General features: G+C 40.8%; 1 protein-coding gene across 1 annotated transcript; it reads right to left on the minus strand.

Moving 5' to 3' along the window:
• Positions 1-2,003: 2,003 nt before the first annotated feature.
• STEAP4 (STEAP family member 4) lies at positions 2,004-21,366 on the minus strand. The gene is given in 6 exon segments (XM_009888962.1): positions 2,004-2,273; positions 3,295-3,459; positions 4,064-4,591; positions 5,533-5,988; positions 21,212-21,288; positions 21,291-21,366. Coding segments are annotated over 6 exon segments (1,572 nt in total).
• Positions 21,367-22,281: the final 915 nt, after the last annotated feature.

Raw genomic sequence — 22,281 nt, forward strand, 5'->3', positions numbered from 1 at the left:
GCTGCTGCTTCTGTTCTCCTTCCCTCTTGCTGCTGCTTCTGCTTTTCTCTCCTCTTCTTTAAGAAGCTGTAAAGAGGTGTTATAGGCATCCTCACAACAGTCTCGTCACTCAGCCCTTTGAGCCCATACACAATCCCTTTTGTGTAAATGATTCCATAAGATTAACATGGAAAATCTCTGATGGAAGCTTGAAATGGAGTGACGGCTCAGGGAAAACTTCTGTTTAGACCTGTATAAACATATGTACATCAGTTTATGACATGCCAAGTATGATGTATGCACCAGTGCTGGTGAGTAAGAATACTTGATGCCAGAGTTATTTCCAAGAAATTTGGCTCCACCAATTGCTGATACACCAGACTCCTTTACCATTCTTTTGGGGATTAGAAACAAGTTCATTCTGGGCCAGAGGATGACGAGAAGAGAGGATGTATGTCCAGAACTATAAAAGACTCTGTTGTTAAGAAAAGTTTTGATAAGTATCATTCAGATAGTTAATTTTGTTAAAAATCTGCTTGATAGCACTTGTTTGAAAGTACAGGTAGGTATACTAGCTAGCATGCTTGTACTTTCATATTTGTGAGTATTTATCCTCTGTATGGACAGGGAGGAGAGCAACAGAGAGACAAACGATAGAAAGCAATTCTCATCCTATAAAAACAAATGCATTTTGCCTTTTCTTTATTCTCCAATGTGAAGGAGGCTGTCAGATTCTCTGTTTCCAGTTTAACAGGAGGTCATCCTCCCAGCTGGATCCTGGTTTTCCACAGCATCCTCAGCTCATTTTGATGACTAAGCAAAGATCTGCTTATGTGAGCATCCAAGGAGCGAACAAAGATGGGGAGAGGTAAGCCCAGACAGCTGGCTGAGGACAGGATCCCATTTTATTCCTTGCCCTGAGGCCTTCCAACACCTCTGTGCAACTGAGCATACCGGCAGCTGCATCGTATTGAAAGAGGTTCCAGAAATGATAACAGAGCTCAACACTGTAAAAAAATTTCTTTATTGTGGTTAAAATATGTATATTTTCATAGAATATTTGTAATATTGCATCCAAAGATTTATTTTTTTTAAAGATCAACAGTATTCTCTTCATGACATATAACCATGACATATAGTACAACTCAGCGATATAATAGGATTCTCCTTCAGTTTGTTTCCTTACAACTCAGTGCTTACACAAATAATCACTGACCATTTCTTGCCTGTACATGTGGAGAAGCTTAGGCTTGTGAGCACATCTCATGTCTTTCTGGCATTTTGGTCACTCCTCCATCCGCTTACCACCTGAGTTTCAGGTAGAGCAGTACAAGCAAGGATTGAGTAATCCTTGGCCCATACACTTTGAACCTTAGAGTTCCTGTACAGAAGCCAAACAAATCTTACTCAACTATTGCTCAGATATGAACATAGGTCTCTTCAGATCAGATGTTAATGGAGGATAAACTAATGCTGGGAGGAAGGGAGTTCTTCCTCAGCTGGTATCCATCCTGCACCTGTTCTGTGGCTGCTGGTGGCTTCTGGGGGTGGAAGCAGGGTGTGTGTTTGTGCACGATCACATATGGATTTGTGTGGATGTGTGTAGGTGCATGTAGACCTGAGTCCCAATGGGCAGGATAGGGAAGAGAAGCAGATGCCATCCAATGCCAAGGGTTACTCTGGTCCTGCCCAGCCCTGGAGGAGGCTTGGAATGACAGGATGGACATGGAGCACCACTTATTTCTCTCATACCCTTATTAGGAATGGAGGGCGAATAGGCAAGACGGAATACCCGGAGCAAAAGAGAGGGCCTGCACCTGTGTGAAAGCGTGCCTGGGGTGCGGGAACTCAATGGCCTCATTTGATGTGTATTTTAAGCTTGTCATTGGGGTGGCTTTATTTTACTCAGGGTCTGGCTAAGTTTTTCACTTTTTCTCTCACTCTCCAGATATAGGAGGCTCAGGACTTCATGATATGCCTTCATAATATTTTTTTCTTATTTTTGATAATACAGCTTAGCCTAATTATACAGCAGACTTGTTGATAATGTAATTTGACTGTTCTGAGTATTGGGGATTCCTCTCCCATCCCTGTCGAATTTGCGTGAGAGGTTTGTCTAGACAAGGAAATATCAGCACAAATTTGAGAACGAGTACAATGCATGGAACAATGAGGGAGAGCATATAGGCGTTTGGAAGATACCATCTGTATGATGACGGGCTCAGGAACCACTTTCCACCATAAACCAGCGTGTGTGCAGTGCACAAAACCAGTGTCAGATATCCCAGTTTGGACTAGGAGAGAACAAAGGAAAGAAAGAAAGAAAGAAAAGGAGGTTAAACCAGTAAATTAAACCAGAACAAATGCAATTTACAGGACACAGTAAGCTTTGTGGAATGTGCCAACTTTGGGACTAATTGGAGACTGCTGAAATGAAACTGTTTTATATAATATAAAGGCTCTTATTGTTTTTAAATAAAGATTAATTCAAACGGACTGAGGTGAAACACACTTCTTTGGTTTTTTCTCCATCAACAACCCTGATAATTTTTGCCAGCTCCCACATACTGCCTAGTGGTTGTCATATTTGTGAAAACGCAGAGAAAATGCGGAAATTCAGTGGAGGGATCCAAGCTTTTATATGCTCTAGTGCTAATCCATCCAGAACTACCATACTGTGCAAGTTTTTGGCCTTGATAAAACATTCATTGATAGTAATTTCCCCTTCCCTTGCCCCCCCTCCCCTGCCAGCCCAGCTCCTGCAGAGGCACAGCAGTTTGCACCAACCTTCCTCTGAAGGGGGGGCTGAGATTATAGTGTTACCAAGGGCAGCCTGTTTATAGGCACAGCAGTTTCCAGAGTCTGCAGAAGCTGCAGATTCTCTTTAGATGCTTGGCATTGAGAGGATCTGAATTATGAAGTCATTTTTCAGACCCATTTTAAACTGAATTGTCTTGTGAACCAACAAAATTAGCCCGATAAATGGCTAAAATATTTTCTGACTTATTATAATTGTGGAATTCGATAATTCCACAATGTCAGCTTTCTGTTTGTCATTGAGGAGCTCATGCCTTCCTATTTTCTCTTGTTAATGCAGTAATCCCACTTGAACCATAATCAGCCATCAGAGCAGTTGTGTTTTTTCACAGGTGAGCTGTATAGCTATGTAGATTCTTTTTCCACTGTGTGATGGTGGATAGTGCACACATCACATTTGGAGATACTGATGGAGGAAAGCCCTAAGTCTCTAGTAAATCTGCCTGTGGTCATAGTTTATAAGGGAAGAAGGTTTTTTAGAATAAGTCTTTTTCTTACCTGTACAAATCGAAATTCTCGCCAGTTGACATTGTTGCTGACTGAAGGCAAGGAAGTTATTCCCAGAAGAATGAATAGAAAAAATCCTAAAATCCCCAAAGCCAAATAAGAGTCACTAAGCCAGGCATTAGTGATGTTGAGTGGTTCTGTTTCATTTTTCTGTGCCTGAAGAAAAGAAGACCAGGTATATCTTCGTGATAACAGTTTTAGGATCGATATGCAGAAAAAATATGCTTTAAGGTAACTAGGAGATAAATGTTATACATTAACACTCTGAAAATGATTGGAGTTTTACTTTGAATGCCTACTCAAAAAGCATAAGACGCATTATGTTACATATAGGTTCTGTGTACCTGTAATTGTGGTGCATGTTTTATACTGCTGTAGACCTACTGTTGAGGACAGGTATGTGATCCTTTGTTGTTAAATAAGGTCAGAAAGTCAAAATATGTGCCATTCTTGAAGGTATATGGATAAATAGGGAAATAAGTTTCTTTAAATTGTTCTTAATGTTTAAATTTTTCCTGCTTATTTTATTAATATGTAAATTCTCTAGGAGGAAGACTGAGGCTAGAAATCCCCTCAACTCAACATAATATCAACAAACTTTGGATATACCAATCATTGAAAGGATCACAGAAACAAGGAAAATAACCTTATTGTAAAGAACTTTAGACCGTCCACATGAATTTCTGAAGCTCAAGATAGAAGATAGTATTTGTGACAGAGTCAGAAGAAAGGAAGACATAGAGCAGAGAACAAATCTTACCTGGGAGATGGTTTGACTGCTGATTCTCCATCTCACAAAAGATCGAATTGGGATAACAAGAGTGTACAAAACGTGCAGAGAAGCAAATGCCAAGGCTACTAGTCCAAGTTGTTTCCTACACAGCATCCATTTGTCCAGCCAATCTGGGAAACGGCGGTATTTGGTACCTCTGTATAACTGAATAATTGCAGCAAGTACACCAGGAACATAAACCAAGGCAAGAAGGATGAGTGCCAATACAGGACAGATCCGATTTGGAATGGAAATTGCAATAAAAAAAGAAAAGTCTTTGTTTTCATAAATGTAAGGGTAAATTACATCACGAATCAAACAGTAGAAGAAGAAGAATGCGGTTAGGCCAAGGGACAAAAGGATGGGAAACTTCCACATTGGAAAGAGCTGCAGAGGGTAATTTTCTATTTCCCGAGCAGCCAGCAGGGATCCCTGATCTAATGGAGTGAGACCCAGTGCACGAACAATATCCATCACCATTTGTTTAGCTTCTATGTCATTGCCACAGACAAACACCTGCAACCAAAAACAAACAGGATTTTAATTTAGACAGACTTTTGTGACATCCTCTACTGCCATCCTGCCTGGATATGGACAATAAGCACAAGTTTCCTAGGCTACTTGCTGGCTTCCCTGCTGGCCTTAATTTATATAGGCAAAAAGTAGCCCATAGGTACTTTCTTCACCAACAGGTCCAAGAACTGAGATTATGAGTCTTTTCTTTGGGGAAGGAGATTGTTTCAAGTGGCAAAATTTTGTATCTGGAAAGAACAATGAAACCGTGTGTTGTACAGCAGCACTACCCCTCAGAGCGGCAGAAAAACTGGTAATAATAAATGATTTGTCTTCAAATAAGCTGCTGTGTTGCTTCCTATGACCATCTCTGTGCTAGCTGGCCTGTGGTTAAGGAGCTGGTTAAAACGGTTTGCATACACTGTTGTTGTGTTAAACGTCTGTGGTGATGGATTCTAATTGAGAAAACTTTATTAATTCATTCACCTTCCAGCTGACTTCTGTTGCCCATACTTATGCTATTGCCCCATCATATCCCTTGCCTCCCTTTTCTTGCTTTTTTCATTTTATTCTTGCTTTGATATATTCCTCCCATCTCCTTTCTGTTTAACTTTACAATCCTGGTGAACAACTGATGCAGCCCTCGTTTCTTCCTGATTTGCTGTCTTTCTCTTTCTAGCTCTGCTGTCTTTCTTTCCTTCCTTCTCTAGTGTCTCCAAACACCTTAGCAAGTCTGGAGGCAAGCTATTGATATTCCTCATCGTGCCATATTACAAACCAATTGTAAATTTTAGCTTACGTTTAATTTGAAGTGGACAATTATAGTGAAAATTCCATCTCGACCCCGTCTGAGTCATATGTCCCGTATGTGTTTTGTCTAGCTGTTAAGAAGACGTACGATATATAACTTTGTGACATAGGAACTCCCCGTCTCTCAGTCTTACCTGCCGGCTTGCATCCAGTGTGCCCGACTGCAAGGCCCAGGCTGACACGGTGTTAAAGGCTTTCACAACCTTTGCGCCGGGCACCAGCTGAGCCAGGTACTCTGCGTTGGAATCGGGGTACTGGTTTATTTTTAAGTTGTTGCTTATGTCCACCAAGACTTTTCCATGGAGAATTTCTGCTAGTGGTGTAAGGAAGTTGTAATGTTGCCTCTGGACTGCTATAATGATGACGGCAGCTTTCTGTGCTGCCTCTGCGTGGCTCAACACCTCGGCATCCTTGGGAATCAGGCTGGATGTCTGCGTGCTTCGGCTTCCATACACGACAGGGTAGCCGGACTGAATCATTTTATGCCCCAGAGCTCTTCCAAAATCTCCAGTTCCAAATATGCACACTGTCTCTCTTTTGTTTGAAGTGTTCGGAGCCAAAGCCATTGTGTTGGAAGAATTTTTATTCATCTGGAAAAAAAAAAAAAAAAAAAGAGGTAATAGGATCAAACTAAGCAAAACATCAGTCTTTTGATGATGAAAGGTTAGCATTCACTCCGGCTATATAAAATAAATATCTGAGAGTTTTCTTGCCTCTTAATATGCTTCCTGCACGCTCTTCTGAATACACACTCTCAGAAGACTTCTGTACAGTTTTTAAAAAACAGTTCTGGATATTCATCTCTCCATCTCTTACAGCACCCTCTTTTCCATCCATTGTATGGATTTTAACATTCAGCTGAACTGTTGCCATTTTCCTCTCTCAAAGGGAAAGCGGGAGGAAAGGATAAAGGAGCACAGAGAGCAAGGGTTGCACACATTTCAGAGTAATTTCTGCTTACTTATGCTATACAAAAACATTGAAGAGGTGTGTGTTTCTAATCTGTTTAGAACCTGGAAGGTCTTTGGTAAAATACTTGAAGAAGAGATAATATAAAAGGTTGCTACAAATGTATCTTTTGTCATCTGTATTTCCTTAACATGAGTAGTCAGTGCCAGTTTGCTTTATTATTTTTCTTCAATTTTCTGAAGACTGTCCCGTGAAGCATTTGGACAGTGGAATTGAAATATTTCATGTTGAACATTTATTTCTGATATTTATATATTACTCATAATAAAATTCTCTTTGAGGTTTTTATCTGTCCTCCTTTATCACTGTACCTGGAAACTTCAAAGTCTTTAATGTATTATCCATGCCATAGCAGTACATACGCTCTGTACTTGCAGAGTGAGGCCCATGATACAAATACAGAATCAAAAGGGTCCACTCCAAAGGTCCACATGCTGTTGTCCTCACTCTACAAAAGGTGAACTCAGACCAGAAAACCTAAGGCTCGAACGAAGACCTCCAACAGGAGATCTTGAGGGACCCCTGTGTTGGACTGGCCAGTAATTTAGTGCTTCGAGCTGCCATTTAATTTGCAGGAGCCCTGATTCAAGTCTTTCCCTGCGTCACAGGTAACTGTCTTCGTTAAAGCTGTGGGAATAACCGATTTTCCAACTTGCAGGAAAGAAATGCATGGAAAGGTTAGCTAGACTCAAAACAATTGCTTCGCTACTGCTATTTATTAACCCTTTGCTTACATTCTGTGAAGCACCGTTCAGCATGAAACTCTGCCATTTAAAAATACTGAGATGACATCCTTTGCTTTCTTTTTTTTTTTTTTTTATTTTTCTCTAGCCAGAACAGGGTTTTATTTTTAAATATCTGCCATGATTTTGAATTGTTTGACCCAAAATGTGCATTTGTTTGGTGAATAAAAAAATCAAGCCTGAATTTTCTCTTACCCTGCTGTGACCTAAAGTTAAGTGAGTCAGGGATGCACACATCTTTTTGGCCTGTGCTGTAGTCTATAAGCTTCACTAGCAAGGTAGGCAGAGAAATACTCATTCTGAGAATTATATGTGAAGATTTTGGCTTGAACTAGCTCTGTATGTAGCTAGCTAACCCTCAGTCGGTATCAGTGCCGGCTCAGCACTGTTCTTGCAATAAGCTGTGGGAGCCCTGGGATTTAGAGAGCTGCCAAGGGAGTTTGCTTCTGGTCATGAGGGGAAGGCATTGATTCAGGCAGAGAAGGGCCCAAGGATCTGTGTGCTCGTGGCCTGTGTGGCTCGTGCAGGTCCCCCGGGAGGCTTTGCAGAGCAGCAGGGTGTTAATCCCAGCTTCTCTGAAGCTGCAGTCCCAGCTACCCAGCTGGACTCTGTCTACTTCATCAAGTAACACACTGAGCATGAAAATAGACCCTCAAAAGGACCCATCTGAATGTCTCCTGCATATTTGTGTGCTCTGACACATGCATACAAATGCAGAGTCCTTTGACGTGTTTAAAAATCATTCTCTGAGGGCTTTATTAATGTCCCATGAGGCTCTAATGTGACTAAAGCTATAAAATTCCTTTTTGGGGATAGTCTGTATTTCAAAAAGAACAGAAGAGTTGCATATGTAATATTAATGGTGCAACTCAGTACCTAATAAAACTCAACTTTCCTTTCTTAATTTTTCCTCTTAACAAAGTAGGCTCATATCTACAATGGAAAGTAAAACTTAGTTGTAACACACGATCATCCAGTTGAAAACTTCTGTATTTGTCCTCAAGAAATCATTAAGTTATTGGTGAGTGAACTGTGCAAATCATTCTCTCCAAATTAAGACAGGAAAAAAAACCCAACCTCAAATGGATGTTATGAGTCAAAGTTGTTTCGTTTGAGCTTCTAAAAGAAATTAATTCACCAGCAAGAAATAAGTCTATAAAGTGCTTCCGTTGTTCACTAATACTGAACATCTCATTTGCTCGTGAACACTGAACTCATCTTGCCAGAAAAGAGAAAAAGAGGGAGATGAAGAGAAAAATGAATGTAAGGAACATTCTTTTTTTTTCAAAATACAGTTTCTTGGAGCACTATATCAGATGTAAAGGGACTTGCACAAAGCAGTGAATATTATTCCATAGAAAGCTGAAGAGCATTAATGGTGCCTTTAATACTGGTGGTCTAATTTATCTTAATACCATTTTTAACAAGAGAGACAATTTGCTTGAGTAAAGTAAGCAGAATTTACCTTTTCTTTTTCAGAAAATACTTAATAGGGATGCCCATAGCTGTTATGATGGTACACATTATATACCAGAAATAAACTGGTCACCAATTAATTTCTTAACAAATTAAGTATATTGTAAAACTGATATTAATTTAATAGTGCATCTGCTACTTCTGAAAATCACACGTAAGATGAGGCAAGTTTGCCTTTAAATCCCAGGCCTTCTGGACCATGCCTCCTTCTAACAAAGATGGAAATTAAATACATTTTCTCCACTGAATCCTTTTTTTGCTTCCTTCCAACATGCCTTTGTGCCAGCTGGCTGTTGTTGCACTAGAAGAAGGTTGTTGGCTTTGCAGTGAACTTCTGGAGGTGGATTCAGGGGGTAGGTTATGGGCACACAGACAGTGCATAGGTAAATTCTGGCTTTGCTGTGTGTATTTGAACAAAATGCAGCCTCTGATGGCAACTGGGTGGGTGTAAAGCCAAAACAAGAAAAATGGCCTCCCAGAGTCCATGACAGCGATAGCCGCAGTGAGAGAAGATATTCATTTGCTATAGGACAAGATGTTTTACTGTCATACATCAGTGGGAAGGATGTGAAGCAGAAGTACATCACAGGGTACACAGGGCCAGTCTGGTGTGGGGGAGCTCAGCCCAAAGGCTGACACAGGGGTCTCGGTAAGCAGCCGGCAACAGTGGGGGTCTGCTCTGTGCCCATGGGTTACGCTGAGTGCTCTCAAAGTGCCAGGAAGCAGAAACACCAGCAAAAAATCATGTAGTACTCATTATCTGTTCTTTTATATATGAAGCTGTGTATTATCTGAGAAAAAGCCATAGAGATTTGTATCCATACATAGTATTTTTGCTTACATCCATCCCTCTAACATTAGAGCACTTGTGATGCCTTTTGTTATTTGAAAGATAATCCATGTAAGCTTCTGTAATGATTAACTGTGTCCTTTCTCTTCTGCATTGTTGCTGTATTCTTATACAACAAATTACCCTATTTTAAGGAAAATGCTGGTAATCTCTGATCTTATTACCACTTGGTTAGTAATGATAAAGGAAGACACTGAAAGTGAAAAATAAGCTAACTGTGCAAGACTGTCGTTTTTACCCAGTACATGAACACTAGGGGAACTGAATGAAGGTACAATGTTTAGTTCAGCAATTGTATGTAAATACTTTGGTTATGTAGGAATTTGAATGAAGACAGGCATGTTGCCTTACACCTGGGAAAAAGGAGGGATTTCCTAGCAGAAGCAATGCCGCAGGTGAAGTACAGAGCCACAAGTGGAAAGGCAGAGATGGGACTGAGACACAGACTGGGAAGGATAATGGAAAAGATCAGAAAGATGTAACATGAAATGGCAGATGGGAGATCAGTGAAATGATTCAAAAGGCAGAAAGACAAGATGAAAGGAGCAGGAAAGAATAATTTTACTATTTACATTTAAAAATGAAGAAAAACAAATAACTCTGGTAGTGATCTCAAGAGATTATCTGGTCCATCTCCCTCCCTAAGGCAGGTTGAACTATGTTTAAGCCAAGTCTAACAGATTCTTGTCTAACCTGTTTTGTAAAACCTTCCTGTGCTGTGGATACTGAAGTCTTCCTTGCTTACTGCCTTCTCCCATACTATTAGGCAGATTTTCCTATGTCTAATCTATATCACCTCCTCCCCAGTAGACATAGATGTCAATTTATCCCCCTTCTCTTTGCAGCAGCCTTTGTTGGACATGAAAGCTGTTACCATTTTACCCTTTTCTTCTCTAGATAAAACAAGCCCAGATCTTTCCCAGCAACTCATGCTTCTGAGAGTGGTGATCTTTCTTATGGCTTTCTTCTGATCTTCCTAGGCTAAACTGCTCCAGCTGTTAATTAAAAGTACGGTGCTAAAACTGAATGCAGTACTCTTGCTGAGATCTTACCAGAGAGAAAAGGATTGCTTCACTTGCCTAATAGACAACACATCATCCCACTGTCACATTTGTCTTATTCACAACACAGCTGATTCACAGTCAGGTTGTGATGCATTAAGGCTATGAGTACTTTAACAAGTAGTGTGTGGCAAAAGGAACCAAGATGTGGAGTGAAACAGCTGGTGCTGAGCACATGGTGTTCACACTATCCATGTGTCAGAGATTTCCACCTTGGACTAACTTTGGTCTTGTACTGCAGCCCGAGTGCCCATTAGCAGCTGCAGTGCATTGGGGTGCACCCAAAGCCTGTCTTCTGGCTCAGCTTTTGTGGAAAGGAATCTAGTTTCATATGCTCCAAGAGCTCTCTGTGATGTGAAGCAAAGCTTGGTAAGTGGTGATCTGCTTCTGCATCTGATCGGAAGTGAAATACTAACCTAAATGCATCCTGTTATACCCAATACTTTAATTGGACTGCTCCCACACCAATTGCTCCATCCTCGATTTCTGTAGTTTTTTTCTGACTCAGAGCTGTATCGTGCACTTGTCCCTGTTGAATAGCACCATATTTTTTCAAACTGTAGCTTCAATTTGTCAAGATGACTTTGATTTCTAAGCCTGCCCTCTAATGTGCTTGCAGCCTTTTTCAACTTTGTCAGACTGTCAGCTTTAATAAGCATAGTGTCTATTCCAGCTATTTAATGAAATACTGGAACAGGACTTTTGCCAGGAGAGACCCCCTGTATGTCTGCAGTAAATGTAGTCTTCCATTTTGACAATGATTAACTGAGAGACTGAAAGTGCTTCTTTGGCTAGTTCTGCAGAACCTTACCTTATATTAGTTTAATCTAGGCTACATTCTCCTAGTAGACTTTTGAAAATCTTCTCTAACATTTCCCATACTAAAAACTTCACTCATATCAAGTTGTATAGCCTCTGTGATTCCCAAGGCCTGTTATCCTGTCGTAAGAGGAAATGAGGTTAGTTTGGAATCATTTGATCTTGATTAATCCATGTGCCTATAACCCATTTGTTTCTTATCTTCTATTTGCTCCCTCCATTTGTTTGAGAATTGGACTTAAATTGATTGGACCATAATTTTGTACCTCCTCTTTCTTCTTACTTTTAAGGATAGCTGTTATCCTTGTCTTTCCAGTCATTCAAAACTTTACCTCTTCCACACAGTTCTTAGAGATAGTTATTAATGGCTGTGGAAATGCTTCAGTTATCCCCTGAACAATGTGAGGTGAATTCCATCAGCCTCGCTGATCTTAGGTCATGTAACTCACCTAAGCACGGCCTAATCTCTTTCTTCTGTCATCTAGCTGGAATTTTCAGCTCTTTGCTACTGGTGTAAACCCTTTTATCACCGTTCACCCTTCTAGTGAAGAAAAAGCAAAATAGGCATTACAGAGTTGGCTTTCTTGGAATCACTAGTCAATAGCTTTCTCTCAGTTGAGTGGTGGATCAATTCACTTCTTGATTTTCCTTTAACATTTTGTGTTTATACAGGAAACTTCTTGTTATGCTAGATGTACCTTACTAATTACATTTCTTTTTGTGCTGAGGCTTTTCAAATCTTATCAACATCTTAGTACCATTATTCTGTGCTTGTCCACAGATTTTGACTTATGTATGCTTTTTGGGTTTGAAGTTTCTGAAGAACTCACAGCTCCAGCCACGTGGCTGTCTTACTGCAGTCCTTCCTCTGAGCCGCAAATTTTATGTCTCTGCTTTTATCATAGTTTCTTTAAGGAGCTGTCAAATCTTCCAATCTCATTTTCCTCTCAAATTGTACTTCTCATGGAACATCATCTTCCCACCTTCAGAGTTTGGTATAATCTACTTATTATTCTGCTAGATGGACAAGTCAATTTTTGAGCATTCGATCTCATCTGGTGGCCTGTGGTGGCTCCCAACCATGACAGAACCTTTGTATTTTCCCCTCTATCGTTTTCCAAAACCTTCGACTAAGTCTATGTTCTTTTATCTTTTGATTCAGGGCAAAGGTTTAAGAAGATGAAGCAGGATATAAGTAGTATGAGAAGATAAATGGCCACAGCATTGCCAGGAGTTTGATCCATAGCCGTGAAAAAGAAAGGTTTACAAGTAGAACAAGAATAGAGTTAATGGCCAGCACAGCTGTGACCCAGGTAGGTTATGGTGTTGTCTACTGAGGAGCTAGTCTCAAGATCTGTGACACTGATCCATTTATCCTTTTTTTTCTTTTTTTTCTTTTGGGGCTCATTTTTAACAATCATAATCCCAAAGGTTTATATGCAGAACAAATATTACGGGAGCATAACTTAGAGTGAAGTATCAAGGGCCCTCTTTCTATGTAAACTACATATTTTGACTGCTATTTCCTTGTATACAAGGGCAGGGACTCTGTTACACTCTGCAAATAATAAACAGTGCTAGGCGTGAGAATGGCCTGTCTGGAGCAGCTTGCCATTGTTCTAGTACAACATTCTGGAGGCAAATAAAGGTCCTGACATAGTACATCTGGCCGATTATATAGCATACTGGGGGTAGATTCATCTGCCTGAATTCATATACAGTTATACATGAGTCATGACAACAGTATTGGCTGCATATTCCAGTGATTCATGTGCTAGAATATCACTATGAACGGTCTGTTTTCTAGGTTCACCTTTCCAGAAGAAGCTTGTTTCTCCAGATTTCAGAATGGTTATTTTTCTATAATGATGGGGAGACACTGGGGTTGACACTTTGGAGCTTATTAAATTTAGTCCATTGCACAGCTGAACTCTAATAGTATCCTGCTGCATGAAGAAGTTAATTCTTCCCTCAGGTTCACTAACCTTTGATGTTTAACTCTGCTTGTACAGTAGTGAAACGGGGACATCTGGGATACGTGGTTTGGGTTCAGACTATTCCCTCCTATAGACCTCATTTTAAGCTGCTGACATGACTTCTTACATCTCTCCTTAACTTTACTGCTCTTTTAACACAGAAGATTTGTCTGTTTCTATTTTTTTTTTTTTTCCCCAAATCTCATCATCACAGCAAGGATCAGCTGAACTTCGCACACAGCATTCACATGCATAAGCCCTTGAGCCTCTGCTAAAGGTCTTTTTCAGCCAAAGCTCTGGATCTCTCTGGTCAGGAAGCACCTGAAAACATGCAGTTCCTTACAAGAACTTATTTACATAGTTTGAACCACAAAGGCAGGGCTGAGCACATTGCAACTCATTTCACCAACAAATTCAGAGCATGTCTGTTCCAAAACACTTTGAAACCATATTCTCACCACCGCGATGGAGGGAAAGCCCAGCAGACTGTTGAAGTGATTACACGTCTTAATCCTGATGGGCAGCTGTGAGCTGATCTTGAGTTGGCATTTAGGACCGAACTGCTGAAAATAAGCCTTTTGGAGGTGTCCCATGTCCTGCAGACCTTCCTCATACCTGTTTGAGCAGACTTAACAGGTTCAATCAGGTTTGCTTCCCCAATGCTGCTGTGATCCTTCCCTACCTGATAAACATACGTCCTCAGTCACAGGTGGGCAGCACTCGTGGTAACCATGGTGCTTTGACACCATGTTAATGGCATGTACTCATGCTGGTGGCAATAAAGAGCAGTGCCTACAATCAAGACTGTCAAAGGCAGTGGAAGTGGCTGTTTTTTTTCAGGTTTGGGGTTTTGTTTGTTTGTTTATTTTGTTATATCAAGTCTCTTTTTTCATTGTTCCCTTCAAATCCTTGAATACCTGTGGAGGGGCAGGGTGAACGAATAAGTAAATAAGTACAAATTTTTGTTTGGTATTATGCTTTTTTGGTTGGTAATTTTTAGTTTCACATGCTGTCAAGTTCTTCAAAATTAAACAATTTCTTTCAGGAATAGAGTTACTTGTCATTATTCTTTTAGCTGTTTATTGCGGGTACTGACAAGCAAAAGTCATCCCTGACTGGTTGGGGTTTTTTTGTAAATAAGAATTCCACTTTGTCTTGCAATCTATGATCAAAAGTTGTATATGAGGTAAAAGTGCCCTAATACACTAGAATTACATATAGTAGCTCATTAAATATAAAAAAAGAAAGAGAGTGACTTCATTTCTTGCGCGTGTAGTAGTGCAGCTTTGGGAGTATTTCACAGAGGCATAATTTTCAGTAATCCTGGCATAGCTTGGAAAACAGGTGAAATAGGATTTAAAAAGTCTCCTTGGAAAGACATGTACACTACTCTGAGGCAATCTCATTTACTTAAAATTTCATTTTACCATTCCCACAGAGAGAGAAAGAGCACAGTCTATAACAATTACTGTTTCTTATAAGCTGGCATTTGTAGAAGTAAACCTGCCCTAAATTATAAATTGCATTTTCTGTTGCTTGATACACCCAAAACTGAAAGGCATGTGGCTAAACTACTCTCCCATGATTAATCCAGTACTTAAACACATAAAGAAAATAGCAGAATAGCTCCTAACAAACGTATTACAACAAATTATTCATGAATTTTCTCTCAAGCAAATGAATATCTGCTGCTCTTCTCAGCAGAAAGTCCTGGGCTCCAAGTTTTGACAAAGCTGATAAAAATAATTGTTTGAGACAATAAATCCTCCTATAGAGGACATTGCATTTCCCACATCTTCACTTTTTATCAGGAGAACACTAAAGCTGCCTGGAGGCTCTTCAAATAGATGAAGTATAGGCCTAAATAGATGTGCTTAATGTTGTCTAAATCATAGCAAAGTACTGAGAGAACTGGAAATCTCACCACCTCCAACTGCTCCCATAAACATGTAAGACCCAGCTATAACTTGAGTAATTTCCTCAGTCTTTTCAGGGCTGCTGTACTGTTCTGAGGTGTGTAGGTATTAAGCTTTAATCCAGCCTAGTCAACTGCAAGGAGAATGAAAATATTTCATAAAACACCTGAAGGTAAGCAAGAGTGAGAAGGTGAGACAGACCTGCCTACAGTGTAAGGAGCACTGGATTTATCCCAGTTGGCCCAGGAGATGTCCCGAGACCTTAAAAGACGTGTTTTCAGATCCACTGCGCGTGGAAAAGCAACTCCTGTATTCCTGCAGAGTCCTCCCCTCACTGTGAAGCTATTCTTCTGAGCATCTTTTATCTGCTGTTTAGAGACATTAACAAATAGCTCTGCCTCACAAAGAAATAACACTAGAAATAATGAAGCCTGGCTTCCTAGGGGTTTGTGTTTCTTGGCTGATTACAAGCGCTGATTGAAGCTGTTTTCAATCACAAGAGATGACTCCTATAACATTTCTTCTTATGTGGATTTTTAGGACTTTTAAATGTATATAGTCACGGTATAGTCTTTCATTTTTCAGGACCCTTCTGTGGGGTTTTCACTTGCCTTTTTTCATGCAACGTAATGAAAACAGAGCCCTCTCTTGTCCTGCTCTATTTATTTGAAATCATCACCAAAAAATGATTGAGGAACACATATAAACATACATACACTCACATACCTCTGCATGATCAGAGAATTCTCACTTCCTACAGAAATCAGGCTAAAATAGTGGACACCCTAAACAATTCATGATGCACACACCCCCATGTGCATGTCTGTACCACCAAAAGAGAAGGAAACAAGTGAGAAACGGCACTTCAGTTGTGACCCTATGCCATTGTGGTCTGTTGAAAGGCAGGGAGGATGGGGCAGGGGATGTTATTTGGGATGTTTTTACCGATAGCCCATCAGTACCGAGACTGGAATTAGCTGGCATTACACTAGCAACCAACTAAAACTAGACCTTCAGAGTGCTAAAAGTGTAAGAGTTCAAGCCACGTATTTATTATGAGCTCTAGGAGTGCGTGACAAGCCTGACTCTTTTCCCATTTACGCTAATGGAATCGTTGATTTTCAGTTAGCTTGCTTTTGGACCAGGTTGGCACAAGCAGGAAGAAAATGAAGCCCAGTCGCTTCATAACACCTGGGATAAAATCAAAGGCGGGGTGGCTGCTGCGGTGCAGTGACGATGTTCTTGGCTGTCTTACGCTCTTCGAAATCTGAGGAGTGGGAGGGAGACTATGATGAAAGATTTAAGAAAAAGGAGCATGAATATGAACTTTTCTTGCCAAAACAAATATATGTGGATTTGCAACGTGTCTGGAATGGGGCCGAGCAGATTTTACAGAAAGTTCATTAATCTGTGTTCTTGCTTACGCAAACCTATACACTAAAATGCTGTTATAAAAAACTTCGTAAAAACATGTGATTTAACAGCAGATAAATTTATCATCTTTCTTATTCACTTAATATGAAATACATTAGTTGTATTTACATGCTTCTTTTTGGTTTCCTTCCTTTCTTTTGTGTGGACTTGAACATTTTCCTCTCATACTTGACTGCAGTCAAGTGACATCTGCGGAGACATGCCTGCCTTCAGGACAAAATGAACACTGATATTTTCAGAAATAAAGAAATTACATTCCTCACAAAAAGAGAGAGACAATTTTAAATGCTATTGCATTTTTCAGCAAGGAAAAATTCTTATCAGACAATCTTTTAAAAAATAGTTCTTTCTAAAGATGGAAGAAATTTTCCTTCTTACTAAGCCAATGATTTCAGGAGTCTTTAAGCAACAGCCTTAAGCTGCAGGCTTTGAGAATTAACTGCTGAGAAGCCTGAATTTAAAAACATGCTTTTAAAATTAAAAAAAAAAAAACAACACAAAACCAGAGGTGAGATTCATCAAAAATTTGCAGAACTTTTGAGGGCAGTGTTCTACACCGAGAAACTGGAAAAATCTAGTTGCTTATTTTTTTTCAGTCAAAGCTCCCTGTGGTTCAGCTCAGGTTTTGCAGATGCCCGAGCTGCTGGTGGTGATTCCCTGGCCTGGCAAGCGGAGGGGGGACGGGTGTGCGCAGCAGTGGGTCATTGCCTCAGCTCCTCGCCCGGGCGTTGGTACAAATGAAACCCCTCTGCCCGGGCAGTGCCTGTGGGCTACTGCTCTTGAAGCACAACACTGCCGCTGAATTGCTCACAGGGCAGCACAGGGCAGCCTTATCCTGCGCCATGGTCCACTGCACCGGGACACGGGAAACCTTACACAACATCTCTTATAAATCTCTGCTGCCTGAGCCCTCTTACGCAGATGCTGCCACCTTCAGAGAGAAGTCATCCTCGTTTCTGTCTTCTCCTTGCTCCTGGGGCTCAGTCAAAGCCATCTCTTGTTCCTATGCCTGTGAAATATGTGGGGTCAAGGCAGAAGTAACGGTCTTGGTTCTGCACTTCCAGACCATGCGATAAGCAAGAAAGGAACGCTCCAGGCCCTATCTGTGCAATTGGAGTGAAGGAAAAGGTGGATACCTGGGACATGATGCGGAGCAGAGAAAAATGAAAAGCTTATGTGCTCTTACTAAACTTAGCTGAAGAGGAAGGAAGAAGGTGCCAGGAGATACGAAACAAAATGTCATGCTGCTTTTGTAATTGCCTAATTGGACAAAGTAATTCCCTCCTGCAGGGTGACCCTTTCTTGCGGCTCCAGCAAAGAAATGCAATACAAAATGAGGAACTGGGTTTTCTGAATAAACCCATTGTCTTCATTGCATTACCATTTTATGCTATTACGATTATTGCATAATTACCCACTTGTTGTGAGTACTCATGTCTTTTTACATATTTCCTGCTCTCACAGTCCTTGTAGCTTGGGACCACCCCAGAGAAATCCTTTGTCAAACATTCCTGTGCTCTAATGATGCCAGAAAGTGTTTTGCTCTTTGGCAATCAATCTCCCCACTATATTTCTTAGCACTTAAGCCTTGTTTATCTAGAGGCCTACAGAAACTTGCTCATATAGTTGGTATCACTAATGTATTAGTGACAGGCAGCAGTAAAACACTTTGATCCCAGTCCTCAGGTGCTGTAACTTGTCTGAGGTGGATGACTGAGCAGCTTCCACCATTGATCAAGCAGTTTGTAGCAGATTATTATAATTAAGCACCTTTGAAGTGCCAAGTTGTATGAAGCTCTGGTGCAGTTGAGGTTGTAGAATTCAAATGAATTTTATTAATATTCTCATTTTTATGGGATATCATGCTGTTTATGGAAATGTTTTTTCTGCACATTCAGATTTGTCCTGGTGAGGCTGCCCCACTTGGGAAAAGCACATGGAGGGAAATAATTCGGAGCTGAGAAACTGTCCTCACTCCTGATTTAATCTTAACCTCACGATTTCCTAAGCAAGTCATGGGATCTGCATCTCCCAGTGTAGGTTTAGACCCAGCCTTGTCGCTGAACCAGGGTGATCTGCAGCACTTTGCCAGCGGAGCACACAAAGCAGCTCAGCCAAGCATGAGAAGAGCAGTCCTGAGCCAGGTAGCCTGAACCTCTGCCTTCACCAGCAAAGTTAGACCATTCCTTCAGTAATTCCACTGGGAGAGGGTCATCTCAACAGCTTAGTAAAGTAAAAAAAAATAGCTTGAAGCCACCTTTGCAATTTTGTCTCCAGGGCTGTACTCAGTAGTTACTAGGAGGTTGGGAGGCAGCTTTGTCCGTCCTCTAATTAATGTTTTTGCTGGCAGCTATTCCCGCTCCTCCTCCATTTCCAAGAAGCACCGATATAACCAGAGCTTACCCAAGCTGCCACCCACTGCCTGCCGCAGCCCTGCCGGAGCATCCTGCCCAAACCGTGGCAGCAGACAGGAGAAAGCTGTCATCGGCAGCCCAGAAAATGCTCGATGAGGACATTTGAGAGTGCACCCGTTTCTCACAGCCCCATCTACGACATCAAGTAAGTGAATTTACTATTTCATTGGCCGTGCTCTCACTAAGGGGAATACATATTGGAGAACTTTTGAGAAAGAAGAAAGTCTGTGGGTCTAAACAACGATGTCAAAAGAGAAAGAAACACCCCAATGTTTTGTTTTAGAGCATACAGGGACAAAAAAAACCCACCCACATTTGAAATGCAATAAGCATCTGTAAAGGTGACATTCAAATACTTGTCCCTACCTTTTCATCCCAAAAAGCAGCTTTCAAAAACCAAAGTCAATATACATTAAAATCTAAATAGAGTAAAAATGAAGTCAAGATGCCAACATCTATAAAATGTCCCACAGAAAAAAAAATGTTTAAAATGTTGCGGTTCCACTCTGCTAGCACTGTAACTTAGAACAGAATGGGACAAACAGTTGGCTCAAATCTTGACATTACCAAATAAACAGGTTTTAATAAAAATAGACTGGGAAGCAGTGAGGGAGGCCTTAAAATGTGTAAATTTTAACTACAGTCCCTGAAAGCCTCTGCTGCTGTCTGTATTTTTGAGGGGCTGGGTCCGTAGGGAGGAAAAGGTGGTTCTGAGTACCCAACACCCATGCTAGGCACGTTGCTGGGGATTTTACTTTGGACTGTCTCTGGTCTCGTCCTGTGAGCTTAATTGCCATCAGCGGTGGGATTGTTATATTTCACCCAAGAGCAGCCAAGACTGTATGTCCCCAGCTTGCTCTGCGATGTGAAACACGGCACAGTACGTGGCAAAGGGCAGCAGACGCAGCTCCCACGTAATCTGCTCTGAAGTAAAACACTAATGTAGGCAACACAATTTGTTAATTTCTCAGCACAAAGTAGACCCCTTATCCAGTTATCTTTTCTGCCTGTAACTAAGACGAGTAATTTAAAAACATTGCATCTGCTTAAATTGTACAAATATGAAAAGTGCTTAATATGCTTGTATGAGAAAATTCCAATATGGAGGAAGAAAGTACAGGGATGACTGATTGCTCAATGACTGTTGGAATATTTTGGTATGTTGTTACAGTACTACTTCATGCTAGTCTAAATCATTGCTATTAACAAATCTAGGAGCTTCAGGAAGGCCACATCTAAAAAAGAATTTACATCTTCCACTAATTGCATCATTTTATAAAGTCTCAACAGTTTTGAAAAAATTGGCCTATAGTTTGAGTGACAGTTTGTATTTGCAGATTTAGAGGGGATATGAAATTTTCCTATATCAAAGCTGAAGAACAGTTCTGACAGCTGCAAATGTTCTCTGAATTAATAATGTGGAGCTGGTATAAGACAATATTTAAGAAAAATCCATTTCTTTCTGCAGCGTTGAAGCCCCTTGCTTATAAAATATTAAACAGGATTAAAATTGGTATGCTGCTTGAACGGGAGAGAAGACATGAAATCCACATATGAATCCAGAAGTGAAAAGAATCATTAGTTCCAACTGTTATTAGTGATAACTTATGATTTGGAGTAAATCAAACACCCTCGGAGTACCTGCACTTGCTACTAAAGTTCAAACCAGAATTTTGGCTCTGGCTTAGGAAAGAAACTCCACTTTCTAGCTTCATCATTTAAAACCCACTGACCAATCTTTATCTGCAGAAGCTTTCTCCACTTTAACTATAGCAAACACCTCTGGAAGATTAAATAAATGCGTTATCTACTATGCAAGCTCTATGAATACTGACTGACTAATCCAAAGTTCTAGTTTGTCCTAACTTTACAGATACAAATCCTTCCCTATGTCTCAGTGCTTCCTTACATCAGCTCTTAGTGACTAATAGGTTGTATAATGTCAAAATAAAACTGGGAGACATGCCCTGGCTTTGTATTTTTTTTTTTTTTTTGTCTAGAAGGGAGAAAGGCTGGGGTAAAATTTTTTTGAGGAGCCTTAAAAATTTAAGTTCCAGCCCACCCAAACCTCTTAGGTTGACAGATTAGCCATTCTGTTCCCCATTCCCACCTGCAGAAGTGAGACAAACCTGTGGCTTGCCTCTGCAAAACTCACCTGTGCACTCAACCTTCTGCAGTCCCCCTAGGCAAGCCGGTGCTTTCCCAGCCAGTGAGATGCTGTTTGTGATGGAGCAGGAGAGACTTCAAGAGCTGCAGAGAGGTCCTATTGCCCAGAGCGGAGTGCAGAAACCCTGACAGCCTTGCTGGCATTTATCTAGTGGAAGCCAGGGCGAGCGCACAGGGGAGGGCGAGACGAGGGGATGTTGCAAGCCTTGTCTGTCTGTGTGGGGTGAAAGAACTTCCCATCAAAGGTCTCAGGGAAAGTCCCAGCCCTTGTATTTACAGCTGAGGTGAAGTTGTGGTTGCTTTTGTCATGCTGGCACTGACTTGCCCCTTGGCTATCGGCCAGAGCTAAGGTTTGGCTGCATTTCCCAACTCTTGGAAGAATAACCTGAGAGTTGTAGAAGGCAAGAATGTTGTAGAAGCGCAACAGCAACTATTTGCCTGGAAGGAAAGCTGCTTTTTTTTTGTGTCACAGCTCTCCTGGGCCATTCCAGCTGTGGGTAGAGACAGTAAGAATGTCCCACTGAGATGAAAGGAATTTGGCATGGGGATGGTTGAAAGTACCTGATCCCTGAGATTCTCTAGATATTCTTGGCAGCTCCTGTGGAGCCAGAGCCTGTGACAGATACATATTGAGAAATGAGTCTTTAAGGGTTAAGCCTCTGGGAGGATGCAAAGGTCTTGATGTTACACATCTGTTTGGAACACAGCATGATTCAAAACAGATGCCTTGAGCATCAACAGATCACTGGGCTGGATCATAGTCCAGATTGGAGAAAGGGGCTGAGAGAGTCCCACTAGCACTGAGATTTTATAAGAAGTTTGGAACATGAATTGAAGGGGATTTAAATAATATTGCACTCTAAATCTGCAAGCAACATCTGCCAGGAAAAAGGAATAAGTTAAAAAGAAAAGTTTTATATCCACTTGTTTTTGGAAGACTTACTGGAAACTAGAAAAACACATTAAGAAGGAAAAGGCATAGAGAACATCAAACAGAACTAATCTTAAAAAAAAAAAAAAAGAATGGACAAGAATAGTTTCATTCAGAACAATCTGCAC

Source organism: Charadrius vociferus, unplaced genomic scaffold, assembly GCF_000708025.1.
Source record: "Charadrius vociferus isolate BGI_N301 unplaced genomic scaffold, ASM70802v2 scaffold297, whole genome shotgun sequence".
Classification (NCBI taxonomy): domain Eukaryota; kingdom Metazoa; phylum Chordata; class Aves; order Charadriiformes; family Charadriidae; genus Charadrius; species Charadrius vociferus.